Raw genomic sequence first — 18927 nt, forward strand, 5'->3', positions numbered from 1 at the left:
GAAAAAAGAAATAGGAGTACTGCCAGTATCCAAAATGTTTCAGAATCTCTCTTAACTGTGAGGTGACAAGACAACTCTCCTACTTCTCTGTCTGTGAAACTGGATAACTATTCTTCAAAATAATGTCTGAGATTGGGGACAAAGTTTTGTAAAGAACAGATTTTTAAACTTGCTTAGGCATTTACAGATGTCTCTAGCTTTTTGAAATTCCATCTCTTCTTTATATGTAACTTTGGGTGTTTGAATATTACTAAAATACTACTTGGCTTTTACGGACACTTTGGGTAAAAGTATATTGTCACCTTGCTAAACAGAATTTTTAAGACAGTTTTTATTTTTTTCAAGATGAAGTGACTGAAAATTCTTGAGGTTGCTGAATAAAACACACAGATCTAAATTGCTTTAAATCCCAATACATGATTAGCAACTGATTCTTGGATTGGGAGACACCAAGTTCTTCTGAAAGAAAATAAGGCATATAAGGCAACACCAGTACAGTCCTCCCCAGTAACAGTTGTATTTGCTCTAGAGTCTATACATTGGACACTGCACTTGCATTGTTTTCCTTATGCAGCATGATTTCTAAAACTTCCAGAGAATGCTTAATACAAACCAACTAGCAAGTAAATAGGCCAACTGAAGAAGCACGTACCTCAGGCCTGCCATTTGATCATGTATCCTTGTTAGAAATCGCTTCTGCACAGAAAAGCAGGATTACATTAATTTCAGTAACATGAATAGCAAAAAGCACTAAAAGGGAAAACCATTCTTAATTTGTAGTTCACCCTTAGTAATTCTGGCAAATGTACTTGAATATTAGTCAAAATTCAGCTGCAGTGATATGTAAAGTAGACATCACCCAAGTAATTTATTCCTGAATATGTTCTTTAAACTGTGGCTTTAATAAATATATTAAATCTCTGTTCTCACATTCTTTTGACAGTATCACCTCTTTCTCCCCCCTTGCCGGCAAACAGGATTATATCAACTGCCCTTTGACTTTTAAAAATGCTAGAAATTCCTTCTCAGCATAGCAGATGGAGTACAGAAAATGCTGCATCAGATTAAAAAAATCCGACCTAGGAAAAAATGTGATCCACTAAGACAACTACAAAAGTATCCTGGGAAGGCCCTACTTCCCAGGGTCACAGAACTTACCTTTTTCTACAGCACTGAACACACTTCAAGCACCACTAAACTGGCCAGTCTTTGATAGATTTTAACCACTCTTGAGGTAGAAGTTCTAATGCTCATTAGAAGGAGGGTATCCCTAATAAAATTTGCATAAATTGCAAGCTCTTCAGAGCAGTAATAATTCACAGGCATTTGGAAATGCACTACTAAGTGGCATTTCTAGAAAAAAATATTTAACACTAATTTATTTCAGAAAATATCTCTAAAGATTTAACTTAAGGGTTATATTTACAGGGCATGTTATTCTGCATGTTGAAAACTGAACTTGCATTTCCAAATGCCTGAACTTGCATACCTTTCCCTGTTGCTCATCCACACAATACTTAGAATATCTGTAGACTTGCAATTCTTCTCTTTTAAAGAAAGTTCTCTTCTGAATCCTAACTCTGCAGATTTATCCGAACAATCAATATGGCCCAGCAGCCTTTAAAAAGTGCCAAAATGTCTTAAAATTGAAACAAACCATCAGTAGTTATATCTAGCTTAATTATAGAGATATCTGTTATTTCGGAACAGGTAGCACAGTGACAACAGTAAATAACATTCAGTATTCTTCATGTTTTTACTGGTTGTGGGCTGAGAGCTAAGAAGAGGCTCTGCCAACATGCACCTAGTGAATCTGCTGATGTATGACTGCAGTTGGACATCTTCCTTTCCCTAAGACTGAATTACCCATCTCTTGATAATCAGTGTAAGCTAAGTTCCTGTACTAGCTCTTACAGTGTAATATGGTCCTCAAAACACACAATTCCCACAGCAATCCAAAGAGCAGGTGGATGCATGTAACTGAAGCCTAAATTTGTTCTAAGCAGACATTTGTTGTATTTTGGCAGGATTTGTTAGATTACCATGATAATCTAACTTGTACTATGACTCCAGCGATGGCCTGGAACAAAAAAACCAAAACAAAACCAAAAGACCAAGGCATCAGGGTACATCTACACTGCACAATGCCCTTTGTCCAGCTCCCTCAGAATGATGATCCGCTCAGAGCAGCTTCCCCTACCCATGCTGATTCTAAACCCTGTGCAGTATCTGCCTCCAGCACTATACTAAAGGACAGGCATGATGTACTGAAGCTGAGAACAGGATGGGAAGTATATGCATACCATTACCACACTGTACCATTCCAGGGTACCACACACCAACTATCTATCTTCTACACTGAGAATACATTTTCAGTTAAACAAAATACAAACATGCACACATTCTCACAGGGACATATTAAAAGGGACAAATAACTGATATTTGATGGTGTTGCCGTGAAAAGCCAAAATCAGGACTCAATAGTCAGGATGGCTATTAAGTAGGTATTCTTTATTGCAGTGCTGGGCGCACAGGGGATCGCTCCTCCTAATATGCACGCCGCGTCAAGTCAGTTACACAATTTATATGCAAGTTATACATACATATTCACAAAATAATTAGCTTGTTCATGACTTTTCCAAGAACTCATTAATATAAGTAACCACCCATCTCCACATGCGCATCATAATCCTTGGATGGGTTTCAGGGACACCTGTGTAGTCTTGAGGCATCCTGTGCCTCTTTATCTCATAGTGGCTTTGCATGCCATTCTCGAAGATAAGCTCCATTAAAAGATTACCATGTGCTTACATACCTGTCTCACAAGAAAATGTTTACATAGTTCATTGCTGCTGCTTGTTAAGAGTCTTGTCTGGTAGTTTTCCATCAGGCTCAGGCTTCAATGGTAAAATTATTCTCAGCACTGTTTCTGCATGCTTAGTGTTTACTACGGTTCATACAGAGTGAAAAGGATTCTTCGCTTGACTGCTGTAAGAGCTCCCTCTGTTGTTACACAGAAAAACTACCAGAAAATATGTTCCATTAACCTTCCATCTTTTTCATCAAGTGGCGAATTTTCAAACACTCCATCCTGTGAGGTGAGAATCAACACGATTTTCTGAGATAACTTTTCATGCTTATTTTCTGCACAAGCAACTGCTATCTTATTCCAGTCTTCCAAAGTACAGACGGTATAATTTATAATAATGTGTTCAAATGCATCTAAGAAAAAACCAACCGCATTTAAAGATCCTGCATTTGCCCTAATGAGCTTTGTACTATCCATAATAGGCATACTGCACAAATCATTCACGGTTTTTCCAGATGGATTATAAATCCTAAGACTGAGTTAAAAAAAAAAAGAAAGCTGATTGAAGACCCATAAGAAAAACAGTGTTTATTTTAATTTAAAAAGCTTAAAAACCCCTGATTGCACTCAAAATCACTTCTGAAACCCGTAAGAGCAACAGAATGACAGGGTAGTTGCAGGCACTGAAGTTAAGGGCAGTTTACTGGAGCAAGACACAATAAGCACAATAGATGCCAACAACCATCCCTGGATGCAGAAAACCTAATTTTCAGGAATATTGTCTTTAAATTTAAGCACTTTTCCTGGGCAAGTCCAGGCAGTTAAGTATTAGTTTGTCTGCACAGTAGTTTCAGAACCTGCACTTGCTGCCCATGTGGTTTGTTGCAGCTGTCTGCCCTTGGCTTGAGTTCATGCTGCCTGAAGAGCTTCTGCCGCTGTGTCTGGCAGTGCAAAAAAGAGTCCCTCTGAAAACCTACAAACCTTAGAACAAAGTAGGACTTTGTTTATTTTTTTGTGTCCTAAGCAGTAAGTGCTGAAGTTGCAGGTTGCCCAAGAGCCTGCCTATAGAGGCTCTGCTAGAAGCAAGCAAAGTGCCTGCAGAGTTCTTTCAGTGGCAGGGTTGCCCCAAGGGGTGCACAGACTGAACCTGTGTGTGAGTGCAAGCAGGATGGGCCCTCAAATCTGACACAATGACCCTCATCCCTGGGAGCTCCAGAAGATGCGAGAATGCACAGTTCAGCTCCCTGTGAAGGAAAAGCTTTTATTCAGATCACATTACAAACTAGGAGCACTGAATCCAAAGTAATTTATAGGCTGAAGTAGGAGTTGAATTAAAATTTCAAGTTTAGAAGTTTGTTATTAAAATTTTGCTATGCTTACTTTTCTTGCTCATTTCCTCCAATAGCTCAAACCCATGCTTTTTGTGGTCGGCTGAGATAAAAGACAGGATTGTAGCCCCCCTAGATGAAAACAGTGGTTTTCTAATCCATTGTTGACTGAGACAGTGAATTAATGCAGTGCTAGGACAGTTTTCCAATAGAAAGAAGTAATCTTCTGAAACATTAAATACCAAGTTTATTATGTATTTGCATATGGTTACCTCTCCCTTTCCTCACCATAAAAACCCACAATGATCTTGACCGATTTTGCTGAACACTGTGGAAAAGCTAGTGGTGACATTAAAATCTAACCTTTTACTTGAAAAAAAAATATATAAAGAATTTTTTTTCCTGTAATTATTTTAGAAATCTCATGGAATGAGAAAATCAACAAACCCTAGAAGACATGATAACCTGAAAATCCTCCCTTAAAATTATCTGAAATATGACCAGGAAATAAAAGAAGAATGAAAAACTGTAGCTTAAATGAGCAACAACAGTCTAAGCAAGAATACATACAGAAGAAAAAAAGGACACCACCAGAAGGCAGCTAAGTAGAAAGGAACCTAAGAAAGAACACAGGGCACCCTTCTTTCCTTTAATCATTTGATTAATGAACTCATGATCCACCAGAGAGGGCCAAATCAACCTTGGTTTTGGAACTGTAGGCTATGAGAACCCCCCCAGTCTCCTACTGGGGTCCTTGCCAAAATGCTGTGGAGATTTTTTAGCAGGTATACAAAAACTAATTCCTTACTTCATCAGAGCATGCATGTATTGACATTATGATAAAACACATAGGGACACTTAACAGAGCTCTTGATGTCTCAGTAAACACAACAGAAGTTCAGATATTTGTATTCACTTCAAATGATTTCTATACAAATGTGGTCAAAAACATCACTGTTAGACCTGAAATAAACATATTGTAGAACAATCATGAAAGACAATACAAGTGCCTTATTATCTACCTGAAGAAAAATGCTCCAGTTGCTGAATATAATCCATTGCTCCAGAAATTTGGTGCTGTTCACATAGGCACAGAGCAACTTTTCTGTGTGCCCCAGACTGACCATATGCGACCTCAGCCAAAGCCAGGCATTTTGACTTGTCGCTTGGTTCCACTTTCCCATAGTCATAAATAATATCTCCTACTGCCTCAGAAAAGGTTAACTGGAAGAAGACAAGGTAATAAAAGAAACCAGCATTACTAGTGTGTTCCGTAACTTTGTTGTGGTTTAACCCCAGCCGGCAACTAAGCAGCACACTGCCACTCATTCACCCCCGGCGGGATGGGGGAGTGAATCGGAAGGGTAAAAGTAAGAAAACTTGTGGGTTGAGATAAGAAGAGTTTAATAATTGAAACAAAATATAATAGAAAAGGAAAATAAGAGAAAGAGAGAGAAATAAAACGCAAGAAAAACAAGTGACGCAAATGAAAAACAATTGCTCACCGCCAACCGACCGATGCCCAGCCTGTTCCCGAGCAGCAGTCCCCTGGCCAGCTTTCTTTCCCCTTACTTTATATACTGAGCATGACATCACATGGTATGGAATACTCTTTTGGCCAGTTTGGGTCAGCTGTCCTGGCTGTGTACCCTCCCAGCTTTTTGTGCACCCCCAGCCTCCTCGCTGGCAGGGCAGCATGAGAAGCTGAAAAGTCCTTGACTTAGTGTAAGCACTGCTCAGCAATGACTAAAACATCCATGTGTTATCAACATTGTTCTCATCCTAAATCCAAAACACAGCACTATACCAGCTACTAGGAAGAAAATTAACTCTATCCCAGCCAAAACCAGGACACTTTGGAATATTTCAAAACAAGCTACAACAAGTGGATTGTGTAGATGGGCGTATTTCTGCATGTGTAAGTATTAAACTATACCCCTTTCAGCTCTTCTGCCCCTCTTGCAGCCTTAATTCTCCATATTTGAGAAAGTAGCCTCTTCCTTCTTTTCTTTAATCTCCCAACTGCAGCAGAGAGGGCTCTAAGAGCACTGAAAGCAATAGGAAGCAATGGGACGTTTCTTTCAGGGATCACTGTAATTCCAGTCCCTGGCAGCTGGGAGGAACAACTGCAGCCTTACAGTGTTCCTGGACATGGGAGATTCAAGGCTGTTTTCAGGAATAAGGAAATGCTTGTGTTGTTCCCAAGCTATGATGGAGCAGAGCGGCCATGGCTGGGTGTTCCACAGCACAGCCTGTGGAAGCCGGTCTACTCAGTACCGGTGGTATTTGTAATTTTTGTTGTCAGTCTCACAATAAACTCAGAGGAACATGTCCAAAAAAAGTGAGTTTTAGAAGCCTAGTCAGATTTCCAGGGATTATTAGAACAGAAAATGGCAATAACCATAGCTTGCTATCCAACTTCACATTTTCTCCGAAGTACAAAGATTCAAAGAAAGACTGAAGGAAATTTTGCCATATTAACAAAACCAAGCTATTTTGTAGTATGACTCTCAGAAGTAGCTCAGCTGGCTTTAACACTTTCCTAAGAAATTCCATGTAAGGACACAGGAATGGGAAATAGATAAAATTTTGCCACAGTGCTTACAGTGGCACAGTAGCATGGCAATTATTGTATAACATAGTGCAACAAAATAGTGTGGCAATTACAGGGATTTATACTGTCAAGTGTTATGTAACCTGTCTGCTACAGGCGTTGCTACCAGTTTTGCCTACAGTCTAAGTGGTTTAGAGTTTATTTATTTATTTTTAGTATCTGCAAAAGACTGTTTTAAAACCAGTACAGAACTTAATCGGAGGTAAAGCTCCTATTTACCTATACAAACAGGGCATCATTATGTTTCAGTAACAGAGTATTTTTCAACAGGCTTCTCCAGCAAATAATTAAAAGCAATTTGCAGATCCCTCACTACTGCAAACATCTGTAATACTTGGAACTAGAAATTACGGCTGCTTTTTGCTCTTCCACCCTAGAGGAACTAAGCCGTTGTCTACTAACATTGCATTTAGTAACATTTTATGATTCCCAAGGTGGTCATAAAGCATGGCTTCAGAAACACTGTTTCACTGTGATGTTGTAACTAGCTAGGTCTTATTACTATAAGAACAATGATGATTTCAGCATGTCAAAATGGCAGACTGTAACAGGTTTTTTGCATTAGTAGGATAGCTTATGGATTATGAAACAAAGAAGCGGTGTTTTGGTCCTGACACAAGGTGGTTTAGAATCTCAATTTAAAACTGCAATATGGGCTAGCGTTACAGAACGCTGTTGCTCTTCACAAGAGTCTTTCAGCAGAGAGGCACCCATTATAGTTAATTCAGTACCAGACTGTTCTAGTAGCATTTTCACCATTTCAAACAAATCTACACTGTATTAGGAAAACATATCTCTGACAGCTTAAATGTCTTCTCCAAATCAAAAATGCAGAAACAGATGCATTTCTAGAAATTCAAGTATGATTGTATCCTCTCCCCATAAATGGAGAAAACAGAGGTCAAGTGCAGGTACAGGGTTTACAGTTTAGGCACGTTTTTAGTGTAATTGTGTTTGAAAATGTGGATCTGGTACTGACATTGCCAATAAAATGAAAGAAATTCAAATCGTAGTAATTATGGTTTCTTAATCCACAGTAGGCTGTGAAAATCTTATATCCGTATAGTTTTTTAAGTACAATGTAAGAGAAAAGAGTCTCAAACAAAACTGGAGTCTACAATGCTGTAAGAAAGGCTGACGGCAACCAAAACAAAATGTGTCCTTCAGAAGGAGCTGTTGATACTGCTTGTTTGGTCTATGCTTGTATTGAATTTAGGATTCAACAAAAAAGAATCCATTGATGTATTTTTCGTTGTGTTTTGTTTGAAAGGATTTACTTTGAAGAAAAGGCAAAGCCTCATGACTTGGGAAGTAATGGAGGATGGCATACCCCTCCGTGAATCTCAGTGCAGAACCACATACCTTTGCTGTTTAACCCAGTGTGTTAATAGATTTCATTGCTTTTCAGACAATGCACATTTGATTGCTTCCAGAGTTATGGCTGAATTTGGAGGGTGTCCAGCTGCAGTACTTGAGTTTATCAGAGTGTCAAAATACTTCAGCAAAGGGATATTTCTTCCTTTAAGGCAGCTAACAGCTATGGGGACGAAAACAAAAGTCATTGGCTGGGCACCCAGAAAAGTATCTTTCACTATTTAAGACTTCAGTTTTAGACTTTGTTTGCTGAGACCCACCAAATGCCTCTGACAAAATTTTTACTAAATCTTTTGAGTCATATCAGATCCTTTGTTAATTACTCCAAATGAAGATTGCTCAAAACTGAAGGCAGAGGGTTCATGATAGTATTTTACCATTGACAGGTAATGGGTAAATCTCGGGGCACGGGGGGTAGTCTTTAAAACATATAGTTTTTCAAGTGAGAATACAGAAGATATAACATCTGCTACTAGGACTACAAATTTTGTAGTTTTGCCATACAGATCCTGAACATTAGTTTATCACAGTTTTTCTCTCAGTTATTGCCTTTAAAACTTGAACAAAAGGCAATAAAATATGCAGACAAAAAAGAAACACTGATCTTGTGGAGTTCAGCAATGCTCCTATGGCTCCTTCAAAGGAGGGACAAAATACTGCACTGCTTCAGTCTCTGACATCATCAATATCACTGAATTTTGTGTTGCCAAATGCAAACAAAAACATTGAGAGGAAGACAAAATTAGAAAGACTATTTTGTATTTATCTGGATATTTAAAATCATCAATAGTTTTTATGTACCTTAGATTTCAGAAACTAATTTTAATGAATCTAACTAGAATATTGCTTTATGACTCAAAAGACTAAGCTTGAGTAATTTACACACATAACAGTAAGGACTGGACATTCAAACTAGCGGGAAGACCTTTGCTCTTGCCTATTGCACATAATTTCTCAGTAGAAATAAAACAGTTTCAGCACTGTGTTAGGAACAGCTTTATACTAGACCTTAATATCACTGCTTAACCCAACACCTCACCAACAGTAAGAAAAGCAGCAGTTGTGAGTTAGCTATCTCCCTTTCTGCCTCTTAGGGCATTTCCTTAACATACAACAAAGGAGGAAAAAAAAAGCCTTACAGCTTTTCTTACCTTCAATTTGGAATATTAAACATAAGCTTCAAACCCACACAAACAATTCTTATTTGATAAATCCCAAATTCTTAAACACTGAAATGACTAGGCTGACTTCAACTAAAATCCTGTAAGAATGGACCCAATTATCAAGTTCTTACATTTAAGTTACTTCAGAGCTTCTTCCTTACAAAGAATTCCCCTAGGAGAGTTTACTGCGTAAGTTGCTGCAGCATCATGCTGACCACTTGGAAGTAAGTCACCGAAACTAGGAAAGAGGAAGAAAAAAAGTACAGAACATGATATGTTATACAAACACTAAATACACAGATACATACATAAAATGCTTGGCTGATGGTATAGCAATCTAGTCAAGAAACCCAAACACTGAGAATTCACAGCTTTAAAATATACATATTTAAACCTAGTATATCTTCATCACACCATTTTCCAGTATGAAGCAGCAGTTTTGTTTCCACACATCCAGTTACATCTCTTCTGCCTCACTACCTAGTGCTTCTGACAGTGTTCGTAATGAAAACTTTGAGAAACCTACGAGGGAGTTCAGTTATCTATGGGCAACTGGGAAGAGAAGAGAACTATATTTTAATATGTCTTGTAAAAGACTGTGATTTGGGAAGGACTAATCTAATTAATCAATGGCCAGAAATAGGAAAGAGTTATTTCTGTGTAACAGTTACACAGCAGGCTACACGAGATGAACTGATGAACTAATTCCTATTTTTAATATCAAGGGATTGTATTAGCAGTGAGATCCAGCCACCTAGAAGTACACAGTTGCATTACTGGGATTTTCAAAGGCATCTAATGTCCAATTTCCTCCAGGCATCTGGACACTTGAAAAACCCTCAAGTTGCACATTTTCATCTGTACACACAGAAATATATTTAAGATTAGCTTGTCAGTTTTCACCACACAGGAAACAGCTGGTCTCTTCAATTTCAGTCCCTTTAGAAAAAGGGCCAAAGAAGAACCTCTGAAAATGGATAAACAATTGACTTAACCTGCATGGCTACAACACCAGCACTTTTTACAAACACCAAAAGGGTCACAAAAAGAATGTGTCCTGGAAGGACTGCATTCAATATGATGTATTAACTATGATATTGCAAACTGCTGATGCAGAGCACAATAACCATATTTTTATTTTTCAAAATATTGAAGTGAATCTTCAGCCATTTTACTAGGGACATCAAGAGCCGAAATATAAAACATGGCAATGTAGAATGACCACATCACTATCTCAACAAGCGAATCAGAGTTAAAATTGTTAAAGCATTTAAAAAATGAAAAAACAACAAAACAAATAACCACAAACTTTACCAACTGATACATTTATGTGAAAACATATTTTTTTAAAACTGAGAATTATTTTTTTTTCCCCCAAGGAACTGAAACAATCTCCTTAAGCAGATGATTGTTCAGGAAACACCTTTTACAGCATCAGTTAAACTCAGTTTTCCTGCCAGTGCCCTCAAAAGTTACCAGACAGGAATAAAAGATATCATCTTAAAGACCAAACTCTTAGTCCACTATTGCTGACTGTATAGTCTCATACTCTCATTCTCAATTGTTCTGACATTTCATTTTTAATGACTTTACCTCTTTCATCTGTTTTCTTTTTCATGATCTGAGAGAGGAGATCTTGCAGGGTGACAATCTTGTCCGATTTTGCCCAGGCAGAAATAGCATTTGCAACTAACAAAACTCGAGCATGTCTGTGGATAGTTAGAGGGAAAGATGTACCTGATCAGCACAGTTATCCAAATCAAGAAATCTTCATCATAGTATCAACAGTATCTACATTAATAATTGATCAATGTATGGAACCTCAATCCGTAAGAGAAAAAAGAAAATCTATGTGACATAAGGAACACATCTAAATTAAAAATATTTGCAGATATGGACTTGAACCTGAGCTTCAGCTTTTCTCTTTGCTTCAGCTGTACCTCATAAGGCCAGTAAGTGCAGGAGTTCTTGTTCTAACTTAGTCTTTTTTTGCCGAGGGATATACTTTTTTCCCCTTTCTTTTTTCAATTCCAGCACCCGTCTGTCTAACTGAGATGTTTAGAAAGAGAATCCAAGCTGATTGATCCTTCTAAACTCAGGCTCGTGGGAGAAGAAAATGCCTTTCATGTGTTCCCAACCGTGGGCAGTAAAGCCGGCTGGTAACAGTAATGCAGGCTGTGCCCCCCCTCAGGGGCAGCTTCCCACAAAAGCAGAGACCCTCTGAATACATTATTCTTCAAGACTACACCTCCCTATTTCTACTGGGTCACTGCTGTTCTGCATTCCAGCAAAGGGATCTGCATTTTGCTGATACATTGCACTGCCCTGGGTGGCTTAGTTTTTGGGGTTATTTGTTTGTTTTAGTTTTGGTTTTATATATTTATTTTTAAAAAATATTTAATCTAGAATAAACTCTCAAACCAGAACGATATCAGATTTACCTGGGATGGGCTTAAGAGGATGTGCTGTTTTCTCTGGGCTGCCAAAGGTTTCAGAGAGTACCTTTCTTACATTATGAATTTCCGATATTACATTTTTAATTTTTGCAGAATTCTTCTGAATAGCCTTTATTCTGGAGGGAAAAAAAACGACAAACAACAACAAAAGTAAAACAGAAGCTGTTACCTTGTTCTTTTTACCCATCAGGTTGCAAGGATATCAGTACCAAAAGTTGTTGAACTATGCTCGCTGCCATACTGTTCTGCTTTTCTCAGTAAAGCCTGTCCCCCCAGTTTGCCATATTATTCTACTTCAGACTGCATATGGCAAGATAACTGGCTCTCTTAGGAATCCTACTACACACTGCAGCTACATAACAATACTCCCTCAATACAAGACAGTAAATGAGAAAAAGTGAGCAATTCACTCACTTTTCTGTATTTCTCAACCTCAGACCATGCATTTTAGCAATGCAATAGCCTCACTTTGAGGCTATACTGTTTTTACAGGTGGAGAGAATTTGTGTGTTTGTTTAACTTCCAAGCCTGATCTTCCAGTTTTTCTGCAAGCAAAGCCTTTGCTGATTACACCTCAAGTTTGACTGCTGTATTGGCTTTGTGTGGCAAGGTTTTGGTAGCGGGGGGGGGGGGTTACCGGGGTGGCTTCTGTAAGAAGCTGCTGGAAGCTTCCCCTGTGTTCGAGAGAGCCAATACCAGCCGGCTCTAAGACGGACCCGCTGCCGGCCAAGGCCGAGCCAATCAGTGGTAGTGGTAACGCCTCTGTGATAACATTTTTAAGAAGGAAAAAAGTTGGGACAGACGGTATTTCGGCAGCCGGAGAGAGGAGTGAGAACATGTAAGAGAAACAACCCTGCGGACACCAAGGTCAGTGAAGAAGGAGGGGGAGGAGATGCTCCAGGCGCCGGAGCAGAGATTCCCCTGCAGCCTGTGGTGAAGACCATGGTGAGGCAGGCTGTCCCCCTGCAGTCCATGGAGGTCCACGGTGGAGCAGATATCCACCTGCAGCCCGTGGAGGACCCCACGCCGGAGCAGGTGGGTTCCCGAAGGAGGCTGTGACCCCGTGGGAACCCCGCGCTGGAGCAGGCTCCTGGCAGGACCTGCGGATCTGTGGAGAGAGGAGCCCACGGAGCAGGTTTGCTGGCAGGACTTGTGACCCCGTGGGGGACCCACGCTGGAGCAGTCTGTGCCTGAAGGACTGCACACCGTGGAAAGGACCCATGCTGGAGCAGTTCATGAAGAACTGCAGCCCATGGGAAGGACCCACGTTGGAGAAGTTTGTGGAGGACTGTCTCCTGTGGGTGGGACCCCATGCTGGAGCAGGGGAAGAGTGTGTGATGAGTCCTCCCCCTGAGGAGGATGAAGCGGCAGAAAATAACGTGTGATGAACTGACCGTAAACCCCATCCCCGTCCCCCTGTGCCGCTGGGGGGTTGGTAGAGAATCCGGGAGCGAAGTTGTGCCCAGGAAGAAGGGAGGGGCGGAGGGAAGGTGTTCTGAGATTTGGTTTTATTTCTCATTACCCTACTCTGGTTGATTTGTAATAAATTGAGTTAATTTTCCCCAAACTGAGTCTGTTTTGCCCATGACAGTAATTGGTGAGTGATCTCTCCTGTCCTTATCTCGACCCACAAGCTCTTTGTTATATTTTCTCTCCCCTGTCCAGCTGAGAAGGAGGGGGAGTGATAGAATGGCTCTGGTGGGCACCTGGCATCCAGCCAGGGTTAACCCATCACAACTGCACAAGAATCAGCACCAGGATGTTAAGAGCAGAAATCTAACACCACATTAGCAAGGTTTTACACAATCATTGGCAGCTTCCATATAAAAATAAAACAAGAATTGAAACATTTAAAAAATATAAATGAGAGAAGCCAGCTATGACTAACTAAATTATTCATGTTCTAATTAAAACAACATATTTTGCTCTAAACATTATTAGAGATAACTTACTGTCTTCAAGCTCCCTTGCTCTTTTCCTATAGTACAATAGAGTTGTGGACTCAGATTCCAGAGCTTTAATCTCCCATGAAGAAAATATGCACTCCTTTGGCCATTCTTGATTCTGGCAATAAATGCCTCATATTCCTGTTTGACTTAAGTCAGGGTATTCTTGTATGCAGTAATGTACTCTATTATCTGTGAATGTATTTTTGGATGCAATATTTATATGGAGAGAATTAACAGAAAAACAACTTTCTGGAACTTTCTGATAAGCATGATAGGTTTAAAATAAAATGAATAGACAAAATAATGCTCCTTAGAGGAAGCTCCATAGCGCTGCTCTAATATAATAAAAAACAGCCCCAAAAGCAAGTAACATTGTTCAAGATGATGAAAATACAGAAAAGTTTTACATTGTGAAAGACGGCCTCTAAGCTTACCTCAGATTTGTTAATTGCAAATGTTATTAAAGACTAAGGCAATCAGCACTTATTTGGACAGCTGCAGCAACCATTTCCATGTAATAAAAGGTATTTTCTCTAGATGGGCACTACATGTCCCATCACAGCCTGTATCAGAAATAGTGTGGCCAGGAGCAGGGAAGTGATCGTCCCCCTGTACTCGGCACTGGTGAGGCCGCACCTCGAATACTGTGTTCAGTTTTGGGCCCCTCACTACAGGAAAGACATTGAGGTGCTGGAGCATGTCCAGAGAAGGGCAACCAAGTTGTTGAGGGGCCTGGAGCACAAGTCTTATGAGGAGCAGCTGAGGGAACTGGGGCTGTTTAGTCTGGTGAAAAGGAGGCTGAGGGGAGACCTTACTGCTCTCTACAACTACCCGAAAGTAGGTGGTAGTGAGGTGGGTACTAGTCTCTTCTATCAAGTAACTAGTGATAGGATGAGAGGAAATGGCCTCAAGTTGCAGCAGGGGAGGTTTAGATTGGATATTAGGAAAAATTTCTTTACTGAAAGGGTTGTCAGACATTGGAACAGGCTGCCCAGGGAAGTGGTTGAGTCACCATCCCTGGAAGTATTCAAAAAGCGTGTAGACAAGGCACTTCAGGACATGGTTTAGTGGGCAAGGTTGATGGTTGGACTCGATGATCTTAAAGATCTTTTCCAACCTAAACAATTCTATGATTCTATGTCCTTAGCACTTACAGGTGTGGAAAACCAAAGGAGCAGGGGCTGTGCATTTTCATGTCTTAAAATACCAGTCCAAACTCAAGATTTAAAAGCAGACCCAGTAACCCTTATTCCTATCCATCTGGAACACTAAGAATCTATCTTTATTCTTGGCACCTCCCATCTCAGTCAGCATCTGAAAAAGGCAGACACAATCAGGCAGGCAGGAGTCCTTCAGTAACTTCAGCAATAACCTTTCAGCTGAACTGAAGAGCCGTTAACACTAATACAGGGCATATGGGATATATGTCATAGGTCTTTTTAGTTATGTAGATTTTTTCCTGTTTTAGGACAGCTTTATAATGCTTTATAATTTCAAAACTGCCATAAAGTTAAGAAAAGTGGTTATCAAGCATGAACCCTCCTGTAACTTCTGGTAATATGAATTCATCCTCATGGCTTCTATTTGACTGCAGCGTACACAGGAGCATAAAACACAGCTGAAAATATGCCAATCCTTGATTTCTGTAACACCACCAACAGGTCACAATCGGTCTGCTTATACTCTTTTCCTCCAGAAGACAAAGCAGCAGCAAACCACTTTTTACTTATTAGTTATTGTTCATTGCTCGTTTACCTGAGAAGTGTTTGTTACCTTGTCAAATGCATTACTGTATATAATGTAACACACTCCTCAGATGGTCCTTGCTCAGCGCAACCCACCTTCTCAGTTTCTGTCAATTAATATGTTCGTACACTGCAGAAATCTCCTGTCCTTCTCAAAGAAGAGTGGGAGAGAAGACAGAATGTTCCTCTGCTCCCACGCGATGGTTTGGCATAGCAACCTAGCACCTTTCTCACACAAAGCCTAAACCTCTTTCCTCCTTTGTTCAACAACTGCCTCAGATCAAAACCTAGAAGAAGAGCTGAAATTGTTAAAATAGCATCAGGTGATACTCACGTATTCAAGCAAGTCTTCATTCTGCTCTAACACTTCACATATTTAATTCGTAAGCATAAAACCACCTAACAGGTAATTTCCAAGTTAAGATGACTCTCACTGCTCCTCTATTCCTAACTTACCTATGGCTTTTCTAACTAAAAATATTTGCCCTACAAACCCAGATAAATTTGGCATTGGTCTTAGGGAACCTGCAGGTAGCAAGGTGGCCTTAAGGCGTTTTTAAATTGCCTCCACAGGGCCGGACCGAGACGAGGACACCGATTTCTGGGATTTCACCCTGCAGTGCAGACCTGGGGAGACACCGCTACCTGAAAAACCCGCAATCCCAACACCAACGGCCACCGCCAAACGCAGCTATAGCGTGTATAACGCTTCCCTGCAAAGACAGCGCCCGCGCATCCCGTTAGCCGCCCTCAGACGGGCTGAGGAACGCCCTCCCTGGCAGCCGCGCCGCCTCCTCTCCTCACGTCCGCCAGCGACCGTAGGCGGCTGCAGCTGCGTGAGGCAAGCCGCGGTGCACTGTGGGAGCTGTAATTCCCCCTCCCCGCCGCGCCCCCTCCCAACTACCACTCCCATGGCGCCCCTCGGCCGGGACTACAGCTCCCGGCATGCCCCAGCGCTGCTGGTGACTGCGGGGCGCGCCGGGAGCCGTAGTCCCGCCGCGCCGCCCGCCCCTCTTCCGGCGCGGGTGGAAACCCCGTGCGGGCAGGCGCAGCGCTCTTTCGGGGAGCCGCCATTCCGCGAGCAGGTCGCGAGTGAGTCTTCGCTCCGCGGCCGCACGGGTGGCCGCGTCGTCGTCCCCTCCCCGCCTCTCCCCCGCAGGTGCCGGCCTCGCCATGCAGATCTTCGTGAAGACCCTCACGGGGAAAACCATCACTCTCGAGGTGAGCCGCCGCCGCGGCCTCCTCATCGCGCTGCCCCGGTGGGCGAGGGGAGGCGGGAGCGGTGCGTGGGGAGGGTTTCGCTTTGCCCTGCGGAGGCGCGACCCCCGCCGCCCCCGCCCGGGGCGGCGGAGGTCGGGCAGGCCTAGCCGCATCTCGGCCCCGTGCGGCGGCGGCGGGGCCGCGCCCGTCCTCCTCGGGCTTCCCGTGCTGCCCCGTGTGCTGCAGCGCGGCCGCCGCCGGCCCGGCCGGTGCTTTCTGGGGCACGGAAATGTCGGGATGCGCGGAGAAATGCCGGCCCGGCCGCTGCGCGGGGCCTTTGCGCGCCCCGCTTGCCGGGCCTGCCCGGAGCTCGCTGCCCCGTGCGGGGCCGAGCCGGCCGAACGTTCAGGCTGTGACTGTGAAGCTCCTCATGGTTCGTCTGCTTGCCTGGGCTCGTTAAAAGGCAAAGCGCATTTTCATGCCCCTGTTCTGTTTTGTAACAGGTTGAGCCTTCTGATACTATAGAAAATGTAAAAACTAAGATTCAGGACAAGGAGGGTAAGTTCCAGATGCACTTCTTATTCCCTTCTTTGTTGGACTGATATGTATCCTACGCAGATGTGATTGTCTGCAGTAACTTGTTATTTTATTACAGAATGTCATCGTTCGCGTTCCTCATTTAATCGTGATTTATGTCACCATTAGGCATTCCTCCAGATCAGCAGCGACTGATTTTTGCTGGTAAGCAGCTAGAAGATGGACGCACGCTGTCTGACTACAATATTCAAAAAGTGAGTAGGAAAGGCTGAGCAGTGGTGTAGTACCAACTAGCTGGGACTGTCTGAGCAGACTGACCTTTGCTGCTGGGCCTAAGAAATGCTTCAAATGGATTCAACCAAATCAGTTGATTTAGGGTTGGGTAGCACTTCTGACTGGGGATGTACTAGGACTGGAACCGACAGTTGCTGCAGCCCAGTCTATAGTGTCAGGTCAGAAGAAAACACTTCTCACAGCTTCCGCTTCCAGTGCTTCCCTTCTGTCAGCCCTGGCCCTCGGCACACTGTGGTGAGCTGATTTAGGGGGCTAATGTGAAAAATCCTGCTCCTGTCTGCCAGATTAACTAGGAAGGAGGAACAACAAATAGCTGTCATGAAACTATTCTGCAACTACAGTTAGAACTGAGGAATATAGGCACAACAGATTTTACAGTAACTGAACCTTCTGGGGTTTGGGATGCAGCAGCCTACTGTTCTCTGGAGCGAATAATCCTTCTGGAGCTTTCCTAATTGCCTGCTGCTCAACATCTACTTTCTGTAGATAAAAGAAAAAGCCTGATTCAATGCTACTTTTGTCTTGAGAAAGCATTTTGAGTCTATTTCACGTGTTTTACAAATAGGAGTCAACACTTCACCTTGTGCTGAGACTTCGTGGTGGTGCCAAGAAAAGAAAGAAGAAGTCTTACACTACTCCCAAGAAGAACAAGCATAAGAGAAAGAAGGTTAAGCTTGCAGTGCTCAAGTACTATAAGGTATGTAGAACAAACTCTAGGGGAAACTTGATAAAAAGCATTGCTGTCATCAGGAAGGGACTGGTTACAGGATATGCAGCCTGTAATGAGCCTGCATGTAGCCTGGTGCATTTAAAGTCCTTCTATTTGCAAATATCCCACCTATTAAATAGATGAGAAACTGACAGTTGCAGTTGGGCACTTCTGAACTTTGCTTCAAGAAGTTTGATGTAGTAACTATCACGAAAACTGCTTTGCCAAAGAAAAACACTCAAAAATATCATTGGTGCTAAAAGGTGGTGAGTATATATGAGTTGTTGCCTCTTTGCCCTTCCCAGGTGGACGAGAACGGCAAGATCAGTCGTCTGCGCCGGGAGTGCCCCTCTGAGGAATGTGGAGCTGGAGTCTTCATGGCTAGTCACTTTGACAGACACTATTGTGGCAAATGCTGTCTGACATACTGCTTCAATAAACCAGAAGACAAGTAAATGTACTAGACAATAAAAATCTGAAGTTCTGTATGGTTTAAGGATTTATTTCTGCTTCCTGTGGCACTGTATGTCCTCTCTGGTGATAAGTGAGAAAAACCTGTGAAACTTTGGATGCTTACTGCCAGCTACGATGAAATACTTTGACTCTAGAACTGAACTTAGAGTGGCTTTGGTTAGTTAAGCCTCCTTCAAAGGAGATAATGGGCAGCAATGGCAGAGAGAAAAAAAAAAAAACCAACACGCTAGCTAACCTTAGAAGTGGTCTCTTTAAACGTGAGAGGAGTAGACAGT

The 18927-nt window shown here is 42.0% G+C and overlaps 2 protein-coding genes across 2 annotated transcripts; one reads left to right on the plus strand and one right to left on the minus strand.

Annotated features, from left to right (window-relative positions):
* Positions 1–1482: 1482 nt before the first annotated feature.
* On the minus strand, positions 1483–16613 carry CLHC1 (clathrin heavy chain linker domain containing 1). Its single transcript, XM_052785816.1, is given in 14 exon segments — positions 1483–3344; positions 4410–4476; positions 5160–5361; positions 8110–8346; positions 9430–9526; positions 11084–11136; positions 11239–11339; positions 11342–11386; positions 11727–11860; positions 13693–13759; positions 13762–13882; positions 15467–15499; positions 15502–15767; positions 16343–16613. Coding segments are annotated over 14 exon segments (2016 nt in total). The 3' UTR covers positions 1483–3022.
* RPS27A (ribosomal protein S27a) lies at positions 16465–18666 on the plus strand. Its single transcript, XM_052783982.1, has 5 exons — positions 16465–16659; positions 17142–17196; positions 17344–17429; positions 18035–18166; positions 18484–18666. Exons 1-5 carry the CDS (start codon positions 16612–16614, stop codon positions 18631–18633), a joined length of 471 nt encoding a protein of 156 aa, XP_052639942.1. The 5' UTR covers positions 16465–16611; the 3' UTR covers positions 18634–18666.
* Positions 18667–18927: the final 261 nt, after the last annotated feature.

This window comes from Harpia harpyja, chromosome 4 (assembly GCF_026419915.1).
Source record: "Harpia harpyja isolate bHarHar1 chromosome 4, bHarHar1 primary haplotype, whole genome shotgun sequence".
Taxonomy (NCBI): domain Eukaryota; kingdom Metazoa; phylum Chordata; class Aves; order Accipitriformes; family Accipitridae; genus Harpia; species Harpia harpyja.

What these genes read in the sequence shown, in the direction of transcription:
- RPS27A (XM_052783982.1), top strand. Translation starts at nt 16,612, where the DNA reads ATGCAGATCTTCGTGAAGACCCTCACGGGGAAAACCATCACTCTCGAG. An exon ending in GGAAAACCATCACTCTCGAG is followed by an intron (nt 16,660 to 17,141) that starts GTGAGCCGCCGC and finishes GTTTTGTAACAG; the next exon opens with GTTGAGCCTTCTGATACTAT. An exon ending in CAGTGCTCAAGTACTATAAG is followed by an intron (nt 18,167 to 18,483) that starts GTATGTAGAACA and finishes TGCCCTTCCCAG; the next exon opens with GTGGACGAGAACGGCAAGAT.